The 20,903-nt window shown below is 41.3% G+C and overlaps 1 protein-coding gene across 1 annotated transcript in view; it reads left to right on the top strand.

The window, feature by feature from the left end:
* Window positions 1-20,903, top strand: part of gpr158a (G protein-coupled receptor 158a) — a gene marked incomplete at both ends in the record, with an annotated part of 71,507 nt that overhangs the window by 13,493 nt on the left and 37,111 nt on the right. Inside the window, 2 exons of the mRNA XM_083935691.1 lie at window positions 78-183; window positions 18,625-18,727. Of these exons, the coding sequence (XP_083791817.1) occupies window positions 78-183; window positions 18,625-18,727 (209 nt within the window). The remainder of the gene's footprint in view (window positions 1-77; window positions 184-18,624; window positions 18,728-20,903) is intronic.

Below are 20,903 nucleotides of genomic sequence, written 5' to 3' on the forward strand. Positions count from 1 at the left end.
AAACAACCCTCACTTTGCACTCACTGACAATCTTAATTCTTCAACGGCCGGGTTAATGGTGTCCTTCTGTCTTGCAGGGGCGTGGTGCGAGTGGACATTAATCTGCAGGATGTTGATATCGACCAGTGCTCCACCGACGGCTGGTTTGCTGGAACCCATCGATGCAACCTGACCAGTATGGAGGTGAGTGTGACGAGCATGGGGATTAGACAGAAGATTGATTTGCTGTGGAAAACTGAACTGTGTACACGCATTCAGTCTCTAAACGGAAAAGCACTAAATCTGTACATCTCATGATAAATGAATCCGATTCTTCTCTAATGATGCCGTTACAGCCTACTCCCACTTAACTGAACACTAGAGGGTATCTTTTAAAATCGGTACATAAACATGTCTTCTTTAAACATCTCCTTTAAACAAGAAATACGTACATGGGGAATTAGTTTGATTTGATTCCAAAGCAGATCAATGTTCTGCAAAAAGGGACAGTTCCAGTTAGCACTTTGCTTGCTTTTTGTGTTTCCATTAAACATTTATGCATTATGCTATACGATAGTTAAAAATATAACTGCAAAGAGAGATATTTATCCTTTAAACTGATCCTCCAGTGTGTCATGCTTGCAGTGAAACAATATGTTTAGGTCAATCCTGAAGCGTTGTTAAATGCACCTGCGCCTCTATCAAGATTATGTTTTTATGAAGTATGATGTGTCGGTCTTTTGAAACTGAACATGGTTGCAGTAAAACAATATAAACTGATCATCCAGTGTGTCATAGTTGTAGTGAAACAATATGTTTAGGGCACTCCTGAAGCGTTGTTAAATGCACCTGCGTCTCTATCAAGATTATGTTTTTATGAAGTATGATGTGTCTGTCTTTTGAAACTGAATGCACGGCTTTGCCTGAAACTAGGTGGACAGATGGGCCCGTCGCTCAATCTGTACCTTTACCGGTCATCCAGATGAACAGACGACTAACAGAGATATAGAAGAAAGACTCCAAAACTTAAGGGTCTTGTTTACAGGGTCAAGAAATACATTTAACTTAAAAATGTAAGACATAATGGAAATGGAGAGCTGGAAAACGAGTTCAGCCTTGGCAGAGGAGAAAATAGTCCCAGTCATTTTCATACTGATGAAAAATAGCCTGTCTCGAGGTCTCGGAACATGTGGGCAGAGCTTTTAGACAAGATGATAAAAACTCTCAGCACTCTGCTATTTTTAAGAGGATGTCAAATATCCTCGTCCTCCATTTTGTATTGGAGAACTGTCATTATTTTTCTTTTCTTTTAGAAAGAAAAAGCAACTTATCCAGCTTTCATGACAAAAATAGCTTTGCTTTTAAATGGCTGTAAGACTGAAACCTGCCCAATTTTTGTCCTCTTACATATCCCTTTTTTATCTTAATGTGTTTGTGTCCACCTTCAACCCCTGAGCGAAATATCTGTCTCTTAGCTGCTAAAGGTTACACTATGTTCACCACCTCTTTGTCTATTTGCTGTTTGGTGCTTGGCAGGGATAGTCCACTGTGTGTATCAAAACAGTAAAGGTGCAGACTGTAAAGCACAACATTAGTGAAAAGATGCTAAAATCTTTTGAAGACAAGTGAACCTGCACAGTGGTTGACCCCTTTCATACACGAGTAGTCATGTGTCCTATTGTTAATATAGAACATATTGATTATAGGTGCTTTAACAGATGTGGATTCCCTGGAAAAAGCCTGTATATATCTAATCAGTATAAACCAGCAGGTAACCTAGCAACCGTGTTGTATGCTAATTGACAACATGCTTGGCTAAAACTTATTTTGAATACAGCTCCTGAATACTCTCTGCCTGCTTTGGTGGTAACCTTTGGTGCTGACGTCTCACTCCTGGTCGATGCCTCTTCTTACCTGCAGGTTCAGTCTCATCGTTAAGACTGATAGATTTTGAAGAGGTGCTGGAGATCAGACTCCTTCATAATGCATGTGATGTAATGGATTGTAGTGAGCCTCTTTGAATAATTAATCACTCTCTTTGTCTGAGTACTTCCACCTTTTCCATGGACAGTCAATGCCGGAGACATCTGACATAGTGTATGTGTGTGTGTGTGTGTGTGTGTGTGTGTGTGTGTGTGTGTGTGTGTGTGTGTGTACGGTGGCAACAAGGAGAGAAATACATTGTTACTGGTATAGATTTTAGCTGGGCTGGCAAAAATAATGATCTCTGTGTGCTTACAGTGCAGGAGCGTGTGAGGGCTACGCTTGCTTACAGCTGAATGATGAAAGCTGTTGTGGTCATGGCATGTTGGGGGATGTGACTTGTGTTGCATGACAGCTTTGTCTTACAGAAGTGCTCATTATTGTCCCACGTGCTCCATAAACCAACATTGTTTGATACTAACACAGATTCTACTGTTAAACGCGGTCAACAGAGAGTCCATTTAATGAGGAAGTTAAAATACTTCAATGTTCGTTACAATGTTTGTTTGAACCGTGTTTTATCAGTCATTTCTTGGGAGTCTTTTAACCTTCTCATTTATTTGTTGGTTTGATGGCCTCTGTGTGAAGGACAGGAATAGTCTTAACAGAATTGTGAAGGTGTGCTCCAAAATGATCGGAGTTCAGCAGAAGGACTTATTTTCCCTTTGGGGAAGCGCGTGGTCCAAAAGGCTAAAAACATACAGTAGTTGACCAAAACGACCACAACATCTCTCCGTAATTCAGATTAATGCCTTCATGTTGAAGCTTTGTAGCATCACACAGCAAAACCAACCGCTACTCAAGGTCTTTCCTTCCGTCCGCTATCAGGCTTTTAAACTTCAACAGTATTGCTTAGGTATCATTGCATCAACCATTCTTATTTATTTAGACTTTTTTTGTTTGTTAATTGATTTATATAAATATACTTTACCTCATTTTTAACTGTAAACCCAGTCTCCTGTGTCCAGTCTGTTGTCTCTATGTACACGTTGTCTAGGCTGTGGACTGCTGAACTGAATTTCCCTTTGGGATTAATAAAGTAGTGTGAACTTGAATAGAAAGGTAGAGGTATCCACCTTGTTATCTCTAGTAAATGTGTATTCCAGAGTTTGTATCGTAAATTCATAAATCAAATGAATTATACTAGCAGTCTTGTGCTATAGGAAGCTTCAACAAGCCGTCTTCACATCTGATACAGCTAAGTATCTACCGTCACGGTCCTAAAATGCACGACCAGGTAAATTATGAGGTAACGTGGGAGGCTGATGTCTTTCAAGCTATGAATAGAAATTTGTGCGTGTGTGTTTGTCTGGAAATGTGATAAAAACAGCTTTGGGAGGGATGCCCCGTATTTGCAGAGACTCATGTTGTGTTATTGCCGTTTTTTTCATGGAGGTACTCCCTCTGCATATGCAGCGATTTGTTGCGTAATGAGTTTCTTTGGGGCCATTTGAATGAGAAAAGACTGACAGTCACTTCAGGCTGCTATAGATCCACATTTCTCTCTGTTCATTGGAAACAAAGCAGTTGGTTTAGTTGGTGTTTATTTACTTAAGTGTTTCATTGACGCAGTCACAGTTCCATTCCACCCTCGGATGCTCTTTATAACAGCATTTGTAGCAACACTGCACTTCCACTCACATGTGGACTCTCACCTTCTGTTTTTGCACGCACGCTCATGTCAGGACCCTCTATGAATTCCTTTCATCACACATCCACTGTTGTTTTTCTACTTCTTAGCAGCGTTTTAAGTGCCACAATTCCAGCATTTGAATTTGACAAAATGCAGTGGTTCCTTCCTCCCAAGCTGCTGTTCGCCCAGCCAAGCATGCAGGCAGCCCAAACTCAGATGGAGGCAGATGCTATGGATGACTGATTCACCAGGCTAGCAGAGGAAGGCAAAATAAAATGAGGCTTGGACTGTTGACAAGAGAAATACAATAACCCAACAGTGTCAGAAGCCTTTGGTTATTTTAAAGGCAACAGTGTTTTAAAATGGACTCGATTCTTTCTTTAATGATGAATTCCACTAAACCCGCCCAAACACAGAGGATGTTGTAGCACGATGTGTATGTGTTAATGCGACAAATTCGAACAAAACTGTACGTCATTATATAATTACGTTCCTTCCGGGGTGGTTTTCGTCACCACTGTTTTGAGTTGCTGTTTGCTCACGGGGGAATTGTTGGGCCTCTGTAAATTAGAGTGGGATAAACCAAGTATCACGACACAGCTTCTGTTATGATTTGACACTATAAACACAATTGAATTGAAACAGAACTAAAACATTGATATGAATGTGTTTTAGACGAGTAAAAAATGATGCATTGATTTAAAACCATATTATATGCATTTTCAGTGTGGACATCGTTGATTATGCGGATTAATCGCAGTGGCCCTAAAGTTGATTTGTATTGAAATAATCTTACAGTAGATGCAGATTTTTTTTTATTTGATTTTAAGAAAATAAAGCTATTTGGAGTGTAGATAACTGAACTTAATTGTAGAAATGAAACACTATCCCATTTCAATATTGTTGTAAATCAGTTGTTTTTGCACATAGGCTCTGCATATATAACAATCAAATTACAGGGACTTGCATTCAACGGAGAAAATCAACCAGAATACTCCAACGCTTCTGTCAAGGACAACATAATATACAGCAATCAATTTTATAATAAACTGCAGACCAGTGGCTGCATGCATTAAGCTAAGAGCCAACATTGTATATTCTTTTATTAAGTATACAGAACAACTCATGACTCATGCCAATCATGGAGAAGCTCGATGAATCATCGCATAGCCGAGTATGGAGCCCAAAGATTATCAACCACAATCTTGACTTAATTTCCTGTTGAAAAGGTGTATACAAGCAGTTTGACGCTGATGTCTTATTGTCTTTTTTTCCCTTTCTTCCCACCTCTCATGACTCACTAATGGCACTTCCATTAGTGCGTTTCACCGTTCTTCAGAAGGACTAGAACTTTGCCGCCCTGGGGGCACCTTTCATACAAGAACGAGGCTGTGGATGATGATGAATGTTTCAATCAATTAGCTTATTGCTCAGAACAAGTGGTGGGGCCCTGGGGGACCGTAGGCTGTGAAAGGCAGTGACACAAAACCTGAATGATTATTTCAGCCGGCACGACGAGGACTCCTGACTCTGCTCTGTTTCTTGTTGAGGGCTGCCGAGTGAGAAGAGCGGGGGCCACCGGTTAGAAATGGACAATTACAAACTGAGAATGAGATGAAAGTATCAAGAGTTGCACCGAACATACATAGAAGAATTGTGCACGTTAGAGACAATCAATTTTAATAGTGATATTGATTTTTAGACTACCCCTGCTGTTCTGAAGCCTGAAGTCGGTACAGCATCATGGTCGTACCTACTTTCAGTCATGTTTGGGGTCAGGCTCGAGGGATGGTAATGTCAGTCCACTCAACAACTATTTGATGGATTGCCATGAAATATTCTGCAGACATTCCCGCCCCCGGAGGATGAATCATACCGATTTTCATCTCGGGCCACAATGAAGTTTTGAGTGAAATATGTTGACAACCACTGGGTACAGACACGTCCTCTTCCAGATTCATTATTCTAACTTTGGTGACAACCTGACTTTTATCTAGAGACGTAATTAGTTCAACACTTCAGTTTGTCCAGTCCTTTAATGAATGACCAAATACATGCTAATTTAATAATATTCTCATGAGCCCAAGCTGTACTTTGAGTTTAATGCTGAATAGCAAATGTTAGTATGCAAACAAGGTCGACTACAAAGATGAACATGGTACACATTACATACAGTGTTGTTTTAATTGTACTCTCATGAACCTGATGCTAACTTTCTGTCCTTTTGTTTATTTTTCCGTCTTTATTTTTGTCTTTGTTTTCGCCTTTTCAAGTCCACATATTCACAACTTTTGGAGGTGACACTGAGGTACATATTCACTTAACGGAACAATTTGCTGAAGTTTTCTAATAAAATGCCATATTGGAGTTTTATTATTGAAATTTGACTCATTTTAGCTCTAAACCTAATGTCCCATATGGTTGCCGAGAACTGGCTGTCCCCCAAACACACACAAAAAATAGATGCTAAACCACTGCATAAGTTGCTGTGCACTCAACAGCATGTGCGGTTTACTTCGATGGTGCTCTTTCTGTTGTTGAAAAGCCGAAGTGGATATTCCAGCTCTGTCTGGAGCATCAATGTTACATCTTGACCTTGGTTCACAAGGTTGTCCTGGCCCAGCCGGCTATCATCTCAATCACACGCTGATTTCTCCGCCGTGTACCTTGTGCTGCTGAATTAATAACGCCATCAGTGTTAAACAACTGCTGCTACCCTCCGGCTCGATCTGCTCTCACCTTGTGTCTTTCTCTCTCATTTTTTGCAAACAGATAAGTGCACACAGAACACACCTGTTGTCGCACTAGTAAGGACATTATGTTGATCTACATTAATTCCCTGGAGGCTTACCCTAGCCCAAAACATGACTACTATATCCCTAATAAACACTAACCGTAACCTAAGCGTGATTTTAACCTTCACCAAAAAGCTTCTTTGATTCACGTTGAAGTCTAAAGTTCTTGTCGTTGGATTTAAAAATAAATTGGCATTGAGCACAATGGTGACCTTCAACCCAAGCCGTTCCTGTCATGTAGTGCTTCTGATTTACATCTCATTGTCTCTTGTCCTGCAATCTTTACTTGCAGCTGCTGACAAAGTACAAAGATTAGACAAAGGCCATGGCAGCTATTATAACAAGTCCTTTATCTGCAAAGCAAGGGGACGGCTACAGATGAACATACATTCCCAGGATCATGGCACAAGAGTGTAATGTACCCTTTTGAATCACTTGAGTGCACAAGAGCCAACGGTCCGTTCCCTCGGCCTGAGAAGGACGATATGGCAGGTTGAATTGATGGGATTCATTTTAAATCACTTTGAAAGCTGATTGCCCACTGAAATACATTAATCAGTGTGACACAAAAAAAGATTGATTTGGGCATCAGAAATGTTGCTTAATTTGCATGCAAAGGTTTAAGGCCTCATTCAGTCCCATAATGAGTTTTCTTTTGTGTCAACAATCATTTTCTACTAGAAAATCCAAATAGGGGGATATACTGTAATTTAATTGTGGGACTTAGCCAGATGTTTATGACCAAATTACGAGCCCCTCACCTAAACCATTTCCATTAGGTTAGAACATTCTCTCCTGTTTTGTGCACATATGTGAAAGGGAAACACCAGACTATGTCGGGAGTTCATAAGAGAAAACAGCTTACGATACAATGATTTCCCTTTTAAAGTAGTTAAGATACCTCCTATAAGGGGCCTTTTATTTACCAAAAGAAGAATCAACTTTTATCTCTGATCAGTACCACGAAAAGTCAATGTCAAATTCCCCATTCTTACGTCTTATATCACATCCAAATATCTCATTCATCACAGGGACTTCATTTGTCATGCTGCAGACTCCCCAAGCCCCCTTTTATGAACGTGATACACACAAGTTGAGTAACGGTGAGTCACGTTTATCTGCTCATTCTCTGATGGCTACCCCGTCCAAGTGTTCCCTCTGTGCCCATTCAACAAATGCGCTTACCCCTTCATCTGCAGGCTCAGCCTCGTATCGTGAGATAAAAACAGCCATTAAGCATCTTGGGAATTCCCCTGCTGTTAGAAACACGGCATTGTAGTGGGGCAGGGATTCCCACAAGGGACCCGTATCGAGAGTAGTTTGACACCGGGCCACAGCCCTTTCAACCTCCGTCTTTCGTTTCAGCAAATTGGGCAGAGAAAAAGGGCACAAAGGATCCTAATTGACTATATTCCTTACTATGTTGCCTATTAGAGTATGTTCGGGAGCCTATAAATAGGGTAATTGCTAATTATCTACAGTGATCTCTCCAAAGCTGTGATTATGCTTCAGAGTTGATAAGGGGTCTTGATAGGAAGGAAATGGGATACTGCTGCGCACCAGCAGATTTAAATTCACCCTTCAATTTTAGAAAATCCTTTTGTGATGGGTGGATTATGCAGCATTGTAGGAAAGTAGTAGAGAGGTCAGACATTAAGTACAAGGAGTAAAAAGAATGCAATAAATGTGTTTGAATAAATAAATAATTTCTACGGTGGAAAGAAAGATTTAAGGATGAACAGAGTTTGTAGAACGATGAAGTGCTGCAGCTTGGAAACATTCTTCAAAAGTTTTCTTTGCTGGAGATAGAAAAACAAACTTAAAAAAAAAAAAAAAATGTTTTTGATAACGACATGAAAATGAAACATCCAATGTCCTGCCAGCACATTCTGTGTCAGAATACTTGAATATACTTTGAATATTTTCTGTAACATTGCCTAGATTTCATCATTCAATATCCAAAAAATAAAGATAGAGGATTCAGTTTGTAAATGTGGCATCTTGTCATCCAAGGACACTTTTGTGTTACCAGGAAATTAAACTACTGGTATACAAAATTAAAATCCCACGTTGGACAGTAGTAAAATTCTATGTCCCACGGTTCTGTCTCCTGAGGGGTGTTGGACATAAAAACATCACGGTTGAGGGGCTGTTGGCCGTAACTCAGTGGGACGAGAGATCACAGGACATTTCTGGTTTTAACTCTGGCCCCCGGCCTTTGGCGTTGCAGCCCTTCCTTAACCACTGTCCCACTAATTGGCTCTGTGGATACTGCTGGAACTCTGAATTTACATGGAAACACTTTGAAGACTTGAGTACACTCGCCCCCAGCCGCAGTCTTACATTCGCTGTGCCCAGCCTCAGCAGCACACCGTAAACTGAGGCAGAAAGCAAACACTCAGTCCGTGGAGGATTGAAAAAGTAACATGGAGACGTAACATTTGTCTAGGGACCCATGAGATTGGATATGAAATGAGCACAGTCCTATGCTCACAAAGGATAGAAATAGATTGAGAAAGAGTGAGGGACAAAAGATATACGTAGAGTGATGGTAGTTTGATTTACATACACAAAAGTAACCTAGCCTGCACTTCAGTTTAGGTCTGATAAGATGTTTACATACCCTAATCCTGCACTGAGCCTCAGTGACTCTCCACAGGTTGGACCAGCCAGCTCTTTTCCATCACTTATCCACATCCATGCAGGGCTAAGTAAGAAAGCCCAGATGTCCTTCTCCTCCGCTGCATCCTCTGCTCATCCTGGGAGATCCTGAGGCATTCCCATAATCCCTCCAGTCTGTTCTGGGTCTGCCGCGGGGTCTCCTCCCTAGTTGGATCTTCCAAGGAATACCTCCCCAGGGAGGCATGCAGGAGAATCACATGCCCAAGACATCTCAACATGAAAGAGCCGGGATTCTAGTTCAAGCTTGTCCCTAGATAATGATGTCCCTAAAGGAGGATTCAGACACCCTGCAAGAAAAACTCTGTTTGGCTGCAATCTAAATCTTTAGATCACTACCCAGATATCATGAACATGAGCCGATGACCATATAGTAACCTGTCAAAGAGCAGTTTTTGTAATGTAAATACAATCACGCTTGGGAAATCAATGGGAAATGAATGGGACATGTCTCCTGAGTGAAAGTTCGGTGTTTGCACACAGTATTAAAATAGATGCGTTTGTAACATAATGCTTGTAACGTACCTACAAAAATGCAAGAGACACACCGGACATGAACAGCGGTATCCTGGTTTGTTCTATCTATCTATCCATCAACCCTACCTCCTCCCTACATGGACTTTGTTGCGCTTAATCCTGGAGCACTTGCTCTGAGCATCTAATATTGCCACAGTGTGTTTCATTCAGACACCCAGAGCCCGACTTTGAAGCCAGTTTGACATAATGGCCCCAACGATGGAATTGCAACTTTCATGTGGGCGACACGGTGGTGTGGTGGTTAGCACTGTCGCCTCACAGCGAGAGGGTTCCTTCTGTGTGGAGTTTGCATGTTCTCCCCGTGTCTGCGTGGGTTCTCTCCGGGTTCTCCAGCTTCCTCCCACAGTCCAAAGACAAGCACGTGTTAGGTTCATTGATGACTCTAAATTGCCCGTAGGTGTGAATGTGAGTGTGAATGGTTGTCTGTCTCTGTTTGTCTCTATGTGTCCTGTGATAGACTGGCGTCCTGTCCAGGGTGTACCCTGCCTCACGCCCGATGTCAGCTGGGATTGGCTCCAGCCCCCCGCGACCCCGACAGGGACAAGCGGATGAAGATGGATGGATGAATGAATGTCACGTGATGCAATTCGGCCCAAAAATACTTTTTCCCATTGACTTACATGGGGAAAGACACGTCTGTAAATCCATGGATGATTTTTTTTTTGAGTGTTACAAACCTCGAGAAATGACCCATGTTAATATCATTCAAGTCTCGAGGAGCTGCACTTCTAAATGATTTAATCCCCATTCAAGTTTGCAAAGCACTAAACAGGAAGTAGCCGGCTCAGGTGGGAGAAGTCTCTGGCTTCATGCACCACTGAGCAGCTTTCACAGGAATGAACGGGGCTCTGCCTCGAACGCTGTATCAACTTCTCTTAATATATCCATGTATTTCAGAAATGAGAACGAGCTGGACAGAGGGTGAATTTTATCACCTGTTTTGCAGATTCTCATGCCAAGAAAATTTAGTTTTGCTTTATTCAAATTCTTATTCTCTTGTATGAGTTCAACTTAAATAAATGAGGCTTACTTGAATCATTTTCAGATTGCACATTATTAAGGATAGTTCAAGTGTCAGTTGAGTGGACAACAGTGGCGGACTTCCCTCTTCTGCCTTAGCCCTTTGTCCCTGGAGGCTGCTTCGAGGTTGTCAGAAAACTGTTTGCACGCCTGATCCTTCAGTATTCACGCTCTCGTGTTTTGTGTACTCATATACCGTGTGTGTACTTGTGGTATGTCTATTTGTAAGACTGCATGTTGCACGAGTCAACATCACTGTGCATTTCACCGTGCAAACATGGAATAAATATGTACCCGGCCCGGTTCCCTTTGACACTTACATAAGCTGTGAATGTGATTATGACAGCAACATCCCGGTGGTGTCTGTTGTGTGTTTACTAGTCCCAGCCTGATGGCAGTGTTAAGCTCCCTGTAGGCCACAGTGTTTATCTCACTGGTGTGTAGGCTTTGGTCTTTGGACTGCACCCGAAGCAAGGCCCGGCTGTCCAGGCAGCTCTGCTCCGGCTGACTTCTGCTAGTTGACCTCGTTTAAGGGCCCGCCTCACTGTCTAGCTGTCCCTGTGAGCACAGAGCCACAGCCATCCAGCTCTCTGCTGTGTCTCGTTTTTGTCTGAGTTAGAGTAATGCACAAGGCTAAAATTGTGGTCCGAGCCAGAACCAGCTCCAATTTATTCAGGCCCGTCCATGTCCAAAGCATTTTGTCAGCATGAAACCCACCTGAAGGATAGATATTGACGTCAAAAGTCATTCCTCTTTACTTTCTTTATCGTTTGCTCTCTCATACAAAGAGCTACAGAGGACCACAAGTTCACTTTTCAGGTTTACTGCTCTAACTTGCGATTCATCATGAAGCTTGTAACTAATAACTAGTGGGGCAAATGTACATTTGTCCCTTTATATTTTCAGAGACAGCCAATTAGTCAGAGGTTGGCCACTCTCTGGGGTTATGGAGTGTAATATTAGACTTGATGTACTTTATATTTTACATTACTTTTTATTGATTTTCTCTATATTATAATAACTGTTACTACTGCGACGGATCTCACCTTTTGTCGCTGAGATTTCTCAAATTAGTTTCCTTTTAAAAGCCAGATTTTTGTTTATCATTTAGTGTTTAGTTGTAATATTTATATTTTAAGCTCAATCCTGTCCTGAATCAAGCCCATTGGTTCCCATTCCATTGCGTTACAAAACATTTATTTGGCAGAAGCTTTTGTCAAAATGGAAGTCCAATAATTGTCTCCATAAAACAAGCTAGATATCATCAAAACCCACCTAAATCGAGTCAAAGGCAGTTTCTATCCCATTAGGCTGTGGAAATCCGAAGAGTCAAGTAAAAAGAGAATGATTTACATAGGCAGAGATAGCCCAACTTTTAACCCTCAAAATCAGAATCAAAGTCGGAAAAACTCTAATAATCCCAGGGGGAAATTATTTTTGTTACAAAACTCCAGATATACAAACAACACATATTATACAGACCACATATATTAGAAAAACAGAATATAAATATATATATATATGACCATACATGTGAAATTTACAGAAATTAATATTTACAGTAGTGAAAGATATACCAGATCAAAAATGGGACAAACTCCAAAAGCCCTGGAGCCTGCGTATCACAAAACTTGGTAGTGTCTCTTTGTTAGGCCATCCGTGAGCGGTTAATATCTCTCCAAGCCTTCGGGGGTTATTTTCTCTGACGTGACAAATCTCCTCCAGCCACCAAAGACATTAGACTTCATTGTTTAACAAAGCAGGAAAAACTCTTCATCCCCTTAACAAATACCGTCTAATTTCCCCGGTGCCTTCATACACATCCCAAGCTGGCAGTTTACAGCACACTGCACATACATGCAAACACACAAACAGATACGACTGCACTGCATGAAAGTAAATGGCCCTCTGGCCAAGTCTTCTTCTAACCTCCTTTCTGTGCGTTCTACAGTTCAGTCTGTAATTATTGGACGGTGAGCTTTCCTCAGGGTTTATGGTGCACTCTGTAGGATCATTACAAATATCTACAGAGGCCTATTAGCGGTTGATTAGGCACTGTGCTGGACCGGAAGAGCGTGGGCTTATTTCAAAGAGAGGGAGAGTCCTTGGCAGGCATTAATTAGCTGGCAGAATTGAGCGAGTTCCTGGCTTCCTGGTCAGGTGGAAGACAACTGGCCTCCGCATCAATTAGTGCTATACTCTTAGAGTTGTTTTTTATTCCCCTGCTTCATGTTACAGAAAGGTGATGGAGGAGAACTGCTGTGTTTGATGTCAGGAGGATGCAGACTGTGTTTATTCTTATGCAGGGATTGAACAGATTAATGCAATTATGTTCAGTATGCAGTTATAGTTCATTTATAGTCTGAATATATCAGAATATAATAAAAGGTGTTGAGGTCATCATTATCTTATTAGCAAAAGTTTTATTCAATGTTTAAACAAGACATACTTTGCATGTTTTTTTTAAATTATGAGCCTCTATGAAACAGTGGAGTTGCATTTACAGGAAAAGTACATATTCAACAACACACTTTTCTCCATTACAGTGAAATAAAATACTTTTTATGGAGAACATCTTTCCCTGTCAATATGCACTTAGTAGGTCATACATTGATAAAGTGCTGCAGGGATGACATGTTTTTGTTGGCCAACCCAGAAGTTAGCATCACCGTGGTTCCCTCGATAAAAAGCCAACAGGACTTTTCCAGTGACTTTTGGATTATTGCACATATGGTAATTCAATGTTTTGTTCAACAAGATAATCTTCACAAATGTACACCACTTGAACCTTCGCCTAAAAACAACCCGGGCGCATGACAACAATGTCATCACCGACAGCTTCCGACTCATTTTGCATGTTCGAAGTGATGGCATATGACAACCTCTGCAGTCTCGTTTAGCCACTTGTTAGCAACCTCCTTTCTTAAGACACTGTATTTCAGGCATCAGACCAAAACACATTTAAAATACATGATGTAAAAAACAGTAACATGAGAATTGACCTTGAGACAAGGAAACTGGCAATGCAGAAATGATGACTAATTTTACGACTCAACCCTGCAGCACTCAGAGTCACCAGTGAAGCTCCTCAAACAAACAACGCCATAACCAAAAGAGAATCCAATAATTGGCATCCAGCATGTCATCCCTCCCTTTATTTCCTGTCATCTCTCCACCATTTTCCCCCTAAATTATTTTAAAATCTGCCCTCATTCAGCTAACAAGAGTATTATTGATGTAGGGTGATATAGCCTGGGGCCCATTTCACCAAATCTGCAACATGCAAGCTGGGACTTGCAACGTGATAATTTCCTCTCACACTAGTTTTGACACTTTTAACTAATCAAAAGAAACATAGTACTTGTGACCCATGCATGAGCACGTGAGAGGACTGCAGGACTCTCAAATTTATCTGCAATTTGCAAGTGATAGTAATTAGTGACGGGTAATGGCACCATTTGCAATCTTCCTGTATGTAGTGCTCACAAATGGCGTTTTTGAAATGGGCCCCTGGCTCACGCTGTTAGTTTCATTTCATCCCAAAGGTCTTGAGCGGGGTCAGGGGGCTGCGCAGGCCGGGCGAGTTCTTCCAAGTGAAACCGGGAAAACCATTTCTTCTTTATAGACCTAGATTTGTGCACAGAGGCATTGTGATGTTGAAAACACGAGACATGAGAAGAGAGCTTATTCACAGGAAAGACGTGATAACATGCTGTATTTCTGCATCATTTTTATTATTTTTCTGATTTTGAAATTATGGATAATCAGCCCCATAAACAAAATATTATATATTAACCTTATATGCAAATTTGTGAATTTAATCTCAGAGAATTTCTGAGTTTTTTCTCTCGCAGATTTGTGACTTTAAGGAGTTTTTTTCTCAAAATAGTACCCCCCTTCCCCAGCTCTCTTTTTTTCATACAATGACCCTATTATGCTGTCATCAAAGTACTATTTTATGCTGTAGCGTTAAGAATTCCATCAATAGGAAACAAGGGTCCAGCCCAAATAATTCTGAAAGGATCCGGATTAAAAGTAAATAATGGGATTTGGGTGTCCACATACATTTGGCCATATAGCATTCAAGCCTACTCCTCTTGGGTCAATGCTGAGATGGAATTCTAGTTTCTGTTTATTGCTTCAATATGAGTTTAATTGATATTAGATCACTATTGAATTATGAATTCATTACAACCACGGTATAAACACCACCGATGTAAGAAACTGCACACAAACCGCAGAGCACGAGGGAGAAGGAAAGAGTGAGCGAGTGTGTGTGTGGTGTGTGTGTGTGTGTGAGAGCGAGTGTGTGTGTATGTGTGAGTTTGTGTGTGTGTGTGCGTGTGTGTGTGTTGTGTCTATTTTTGAGTCCTGCAGCCCTTTTATAAGTGCTGTGTTGCAGGCAGACCATGCTGGCCTGACAGCGTGACGCACTCCGATAAAAAGGCTCTTGCTTGCGGTCACACACATGTCACCATGGCAATTAGTATGTCAGAGTGCGCGTGATTGACAGCTGCCACAGCTGGTATGTAAACAACAACGAGCAGTGGTGGTGGTGGGGGGAGGGGACCTGGGGCGTTGGAGATACACAATACAAGCTCTTGGTGTCTCTTACATGTGACTGTCAAAGAACAAATGAGGCCAATCATATTTACTCATCCGCATGTAGGTGACAAGAATGGAACCATTTGGATTTTTCATTTCTTTTCCTATTACAGTTAAATTCTAGCACTCACATTTTAAGGGCAAACATTTCTGCAGACTCTCACAGTTAGAGATTCTGCAGTCAAAACATAATTCTCAATCCTATAGACTTCATTAATTATCAGCTCATCTGATGTGATTTGTGGCAGCACAGTCGATGCCTCTAGCTCATTATGGAAATAACAATATGGCTGCTTGAGTTGCTCGCTATCAACAGAACATCATCAAACATAATTAATAGCATATGTCGTGCATAAAGAAGTAGGCCAACGCCCATGTGTGATCTGTTTGAAATACTACAACACTGTGTTGTCTTATAATTAGAGAAGATTTAGCTGTGTGTATATATTGTATATTTGACAGTAATGTAATCACATATTGACCATGACATGATGTCAAAAAATGGTGAAGAATGTCCATAAACATTTCCCAAAGCCATATTTGATCTGACCAACTGTCCCAAAACCTCAAAGATATTTCATTTACCATCATATACGTGACTGAAAAAAACAGAAAATCCCCAAATTTGAGAAGCTGGGACCAGCAAATGGTGTTTCTCATTAAAAAACATTGTTTGTATCATTAAGGCTTTAAAAAATGTTTTGAATGCATGCTCACCATAAAACATTGTCTTAGGCATTTAATAAGGGGAAAAGAACCTGCATTGTTTACATTCATGTTTGCTAGATTGCAATCTATTTCTTGCACGCGTTGTGGTGGTGCATTGCCACTTTTCCTGCATCACTACCACATGTCCATCAGTGGAATAATGCAACACCATCGGCAGGAACATATCACCAGTGCATTTCTATGGAGAGAGTGGGCACCAGCTCATCAGAACAGTGATACATAGTGCTATTAATGATGGAAAAATATACATTGGTACCTTTGAAGTTGCTTACTTATATGATAAAAAATATTTGTTAATTTAATTCAATTTTTTATTTTTGTGGAAATCACCCTACACCTTGATCCCAGGTGTCTCCTCAGCTCCCCTGAGTGGAGACTTTTATAGGTCTAGTCCAAAAGGTTCATTTTATTGCCCGTTCATATCAGTCTGACTCCTGACTGGACTGCGAAAATCATCTATGACTGATGGCAGGTAGCAGGGAGGCAGGCTACAATGTCTGGGCCACTTCCTCCGTTCAACATACTCCACATCCGTGCCCCCGCATCAATCACCGCAGCAGGCAGGAGTGGGATGCACTGCCAGGGCTATTCCTGGCTCTCCCTGTCACAAACACACACACGAAAAAATAGTACTCACACACATACACACACACACACACACACACACACACACACACACACACACACACACACACACACACACACACACACACACACACACACACACACACACACACACACACACACACACACACACACCTGCCTCTGGCTGTTTCTTCTAGTGTCTCAGTGAGGTGGGCATATTAACAGTGGCAGGCAGTAGCTGCACCACGCTCCACCTGTCCTGAGGAGATGACTGTTGGGGAATCACAGACAAAATCACGTTGCACCACAGTGCTCATTTAAAGCTGCACCAGGAAACACAACTCAGCAGCCCAAATCAAAACGAGAGGCACCGATACGGTGGACCGTCTATCCTGCAGATTCATCCAATTTGCCCAAATAAAATGTCCACTTTCCACAGGATGTATTGCATGAAACTGTTCCCTGAGCAGTGAGTGAGCATGTTATTCACGGAGAGGTTGATTTACCAACGTCAGCGTTGCCACTCTAAAATCTCTCAGACTGTCATGTGCAGTGTGCAGTGTGCAGTGTGCTGTAATTTAGAAACATTTGCATGCAAATTGCTAATCTATTGCTTGCACTTGCTCGGCTACATGATGCTTACTAGTTTTCAGTAGATTATTGGTGGTTGCAATCTTGGCTCCCTTTTCCCCTCTGATCTATAGAGGAGCTGGATACAGAATAACCCGGAACAAACACAGCATTGACATGTACAGCAGAAATACCTTCACAAGCAGCTTTATAATCAGTTGAAAGCTCCAACCAAAAAATATTGCCTCAATGCAGGTCAATTATTTTCAAAAACGTCTGACTTCAATGTGAAAAATTATTAATTGAATTAAGAACAATTAAAATTCACGGTGTGTGGGACTTTGTATCTACCTTGTAGAGCTGCAGTGAATGATAGTGATACATCCAGAACACCCAGGTAAGCACATTGTGGAAATTTTAAGATCGAACGGACCCTTTTTCAAGATTGTCACCTGTGAAATGAGGAGCCGTGCTCAACACATTAGTGTAGTGCCACTTTAAATGCTTTTGAGTCTTCAGTGGAATTTTTTTTCGAGGAACTTGTTCGCTGAATTGTAACCTGGTAATTACCTTGTGCTCTGGAGCCCTGCCCCGGCCTCTCCACGGCTTTGACTGAGGACCTACCCTCTCAGTGTTCAAACCTCACCAAGGACCTTGAGAGACAGAGTCAGGAATAGCAGCCTCTTCAGACGTGCAGAGTCCAGTCCGCTTTGAAGAGCATCGCAGTGACTGATGCTTCATTTAGACGCTGCCACTGGCCTTGCCTCTAGATCTCACAGTCAGGTCACAAACACTTCACAGCGCGTCAAGTGTCAGCCGAAGTACCGTTGCTATTCTGGGCCCCTCAACGTTTCTTGGGACTCATAAGTCATTATCATCCCTGCTTAGAAAAACATGTGTGACAATAAGACTGTTATGTCGTTTTTAGGGAGAGAGGGAGAAAAGAAAAAGGAACGAGAGCTTTACGGCAATGACCCAAATGTGTTCATACAGAAGAGAAGATGAATCTCGTTCCCACAAGAAATAGAATTAATGGTTCTCCTTTAATCATGCAAATAAGTCAGTTCTTAATTTAGATATTAATTATATCTTGTAAATTGGCAAACATCACACCAAGTCTGCCAAGGATGCCCCCCTGATGCCCCTTGTGTTTTTCTCAGCAGCCCTAAGTCTGTTTCCTATCAGACTTTTAATCAAATGGAAGAGGCTTTACTAATTTAATATTGACTAGCGAGAAGGCACAGAATCTAACAGCTTAAATAATTAGACCCTTGTCCCTCCCAAAAGACGTTTGATCCCACGTTCTCATCACTTGTATCCAGCTACAGGCTTTATTTTGGATTTAGTATTGACATATTTTAATTGCTTCGATATTGGTGTCTGTATTACAAAACGACGTGTTTAAAATTCTTTCAACAAGATGTATAATTTATTGATAATAAATCATTTATTATTCAAGTTCAAATTGGATCCACTCTCCATGCTGTGTATGTTTTTGTCTCTACGCAGTGTTTGCCGATCCACGGTCATGGATTTGTCCTCGACAAGTACTCGTGCCGCTGCAAGAAAGGATTCTACCACCCCAACAGAGTGGCTGTCAACGGCTTTACAAGTGAGTCAGTGACAAATCAATTAACTGTTCAGATATATTATTAATAAGGATGATTGGTCCCTGCAAGGTGACTGTCAGAAGAATATGTTTTCTTCTGGTAAATAACAGCATGCTGACCTTTAAGAATTTGTGTCTCAATACATTTTGGTTATGGTACAAATGTACAGTCTCTGAACACAGCAGCTATCAATATATCAGGTTTTCTGGTGTAGCCAGCAGACATCTGGGCCAAGACTTCCTTTTCTGAGCAGCAGTCATGGTTCACTGTCTGATTAGCAACTTGAGATGAGAGAACAGAGTTGGAGTTGAGAGGCAATGTCTCTATAAACAAATATTTGCATATGGGTGCTGTGATTGTATTTCAGCCTTTTGTGACACATACAATCTGGGGTTGGGATACCACAGTAGGTAATAAAAGAAAAAGTCATAGAAGCTGATTTGACCTCCCTGGAAACATTTGAAAACATACTGTAAGACTATGGCAAGACCACATAACAGCTTAAAGTCGCAATCTGCAATATATGTTTTAGCATAATCACTGAAACAGACACTATACTCCAGTAGAACAACATCACTCATCCAGTATTAGAAAAAAACGTGCACATAGAGCCTGTTCTCTGTTGCGCCCATGTCATCCTGTCCACTCAGTGCAGAGTTGACTCTCAGACACGGTTCGAGTACACGCCACAGATCCCCCCTGCACATGTTACAATATCACAGGCACACGCCTCAAGCTAGGCATATACTAAATGATGTTAGTTGTTATCGATGAGTAAGTAAGCCAGCCTACCTTCATGTAGCATGTACTCCATGCCGTTTACTGATGAGAGAAGACACAGGCGCGTTCACAGGAATCGGGTACACGAGCAGTCAATGGGAGGGAGCGGAGGAGCTCGTTGGTAGAGGGGGAGGGGCGTGAGAGTTTTAAACATTCAAAATTTGACTCGATCTGCAAGACTTCCGACTGCAGCTTCAATAATTTGAGGTCATGTGAAGAGAAATGGTGACAGGAAAGGTGAAGAACCCCTTTTTAATGATATTTTACACTTATGGTACATTAAGTTTTATTATCAAATGTGTGGGTTTTTCCACTTTATCAAACGTACAAGAGATGGTTTTTAAGAGAATACTGTTCAAAAAGTGTGTCAAGTCACATATTTTCATAAACATACTGCTGTGATCAGTGTGACTTACCGTTTGCAGTAATTCAGGAGGTTAATCGAGGTTAAACAAATCCATTAATGACCTCATGTCACAATAGGAGCTCCTTGATAAACAGTTTGACATGCGATCATGACTCTACACTGATGTTACTACCTTCACTCTTAATTATCAGCTATTGAACAGGGTTGGACACTCTGTTGTGCGTCCTCTATCCAGCACAACCTTGAGATGCATTTGAGACTTTGAGCTCATTGCAGAATTTTTACGAGATCACATTTATTTTAAGTAATTTGCCAGCAAAGGTTAAAACAACAAAGCGGCCTGTTTTGCGAGATACAGCTCTTTTCATGTCAATCCCCTTTCTTCTCATTAAGTACAAATATAGCAGATGAGCTCATTTGATTTGGAAGGTTCATGCAAGTCGATTATAATGGCCAGCATCTGTTGAACCATACGTTCATCTTTTATATGTTTAAATTATATATAACATCTTCATTTTATAACTATGGTAATGAAAGAGGCGTGAGCTACTGCCCTGTCTGGAAATTGAAGTAGCCCCAGCACCTGGGGAGGCTAATCAGGTTCAAGATGGGAAATATCTTTTTAATGGTAGTTACTTTCCCCAGTTTATTCTGTCTGCTGTGAGTTAATTAAAAAAGGCTTTTGCAGACACAGAACCCTAGTGGTTTTCACCTGCCCTTCATCGCTCTCACACTTTCATTTCGATCCACTTTCCCTCCCGTCTCATCCCACACAAACCTCATACAGCACGTTCCTCTGCGTCCATCTCCATTTTACCCCTTTCCTCACTCGTCTCCCTCCCTTCATCCCTCCTTCACCGTCTTATTGCGCCCATTCTTTCCCCTAAAACATTTCCCCTTCATGCACAGGGAAGCACCACAATTTCTTCCTCAGAGAGCAGAGTATCTGTGCTGTCTGATTCTGCCTGTTTGTGCTGTTGGCTGAGCACACAAACTTGTTCATGTGTGCAATTCTGCATGAAGGATGTGTG

Source organism: Echiichthys vipera (assembly GCF_963691815.1).
Source record: "Echiichthys vipera genome assembly, chromosome: 21".
NCBI classification, from domain to species: domain Eukaryota; kingdom Metazoa; phylum Chordata; class Actinopteri; order Perciformes; family Trachinidae; genus Echiichthys; species Echiichthys vipera.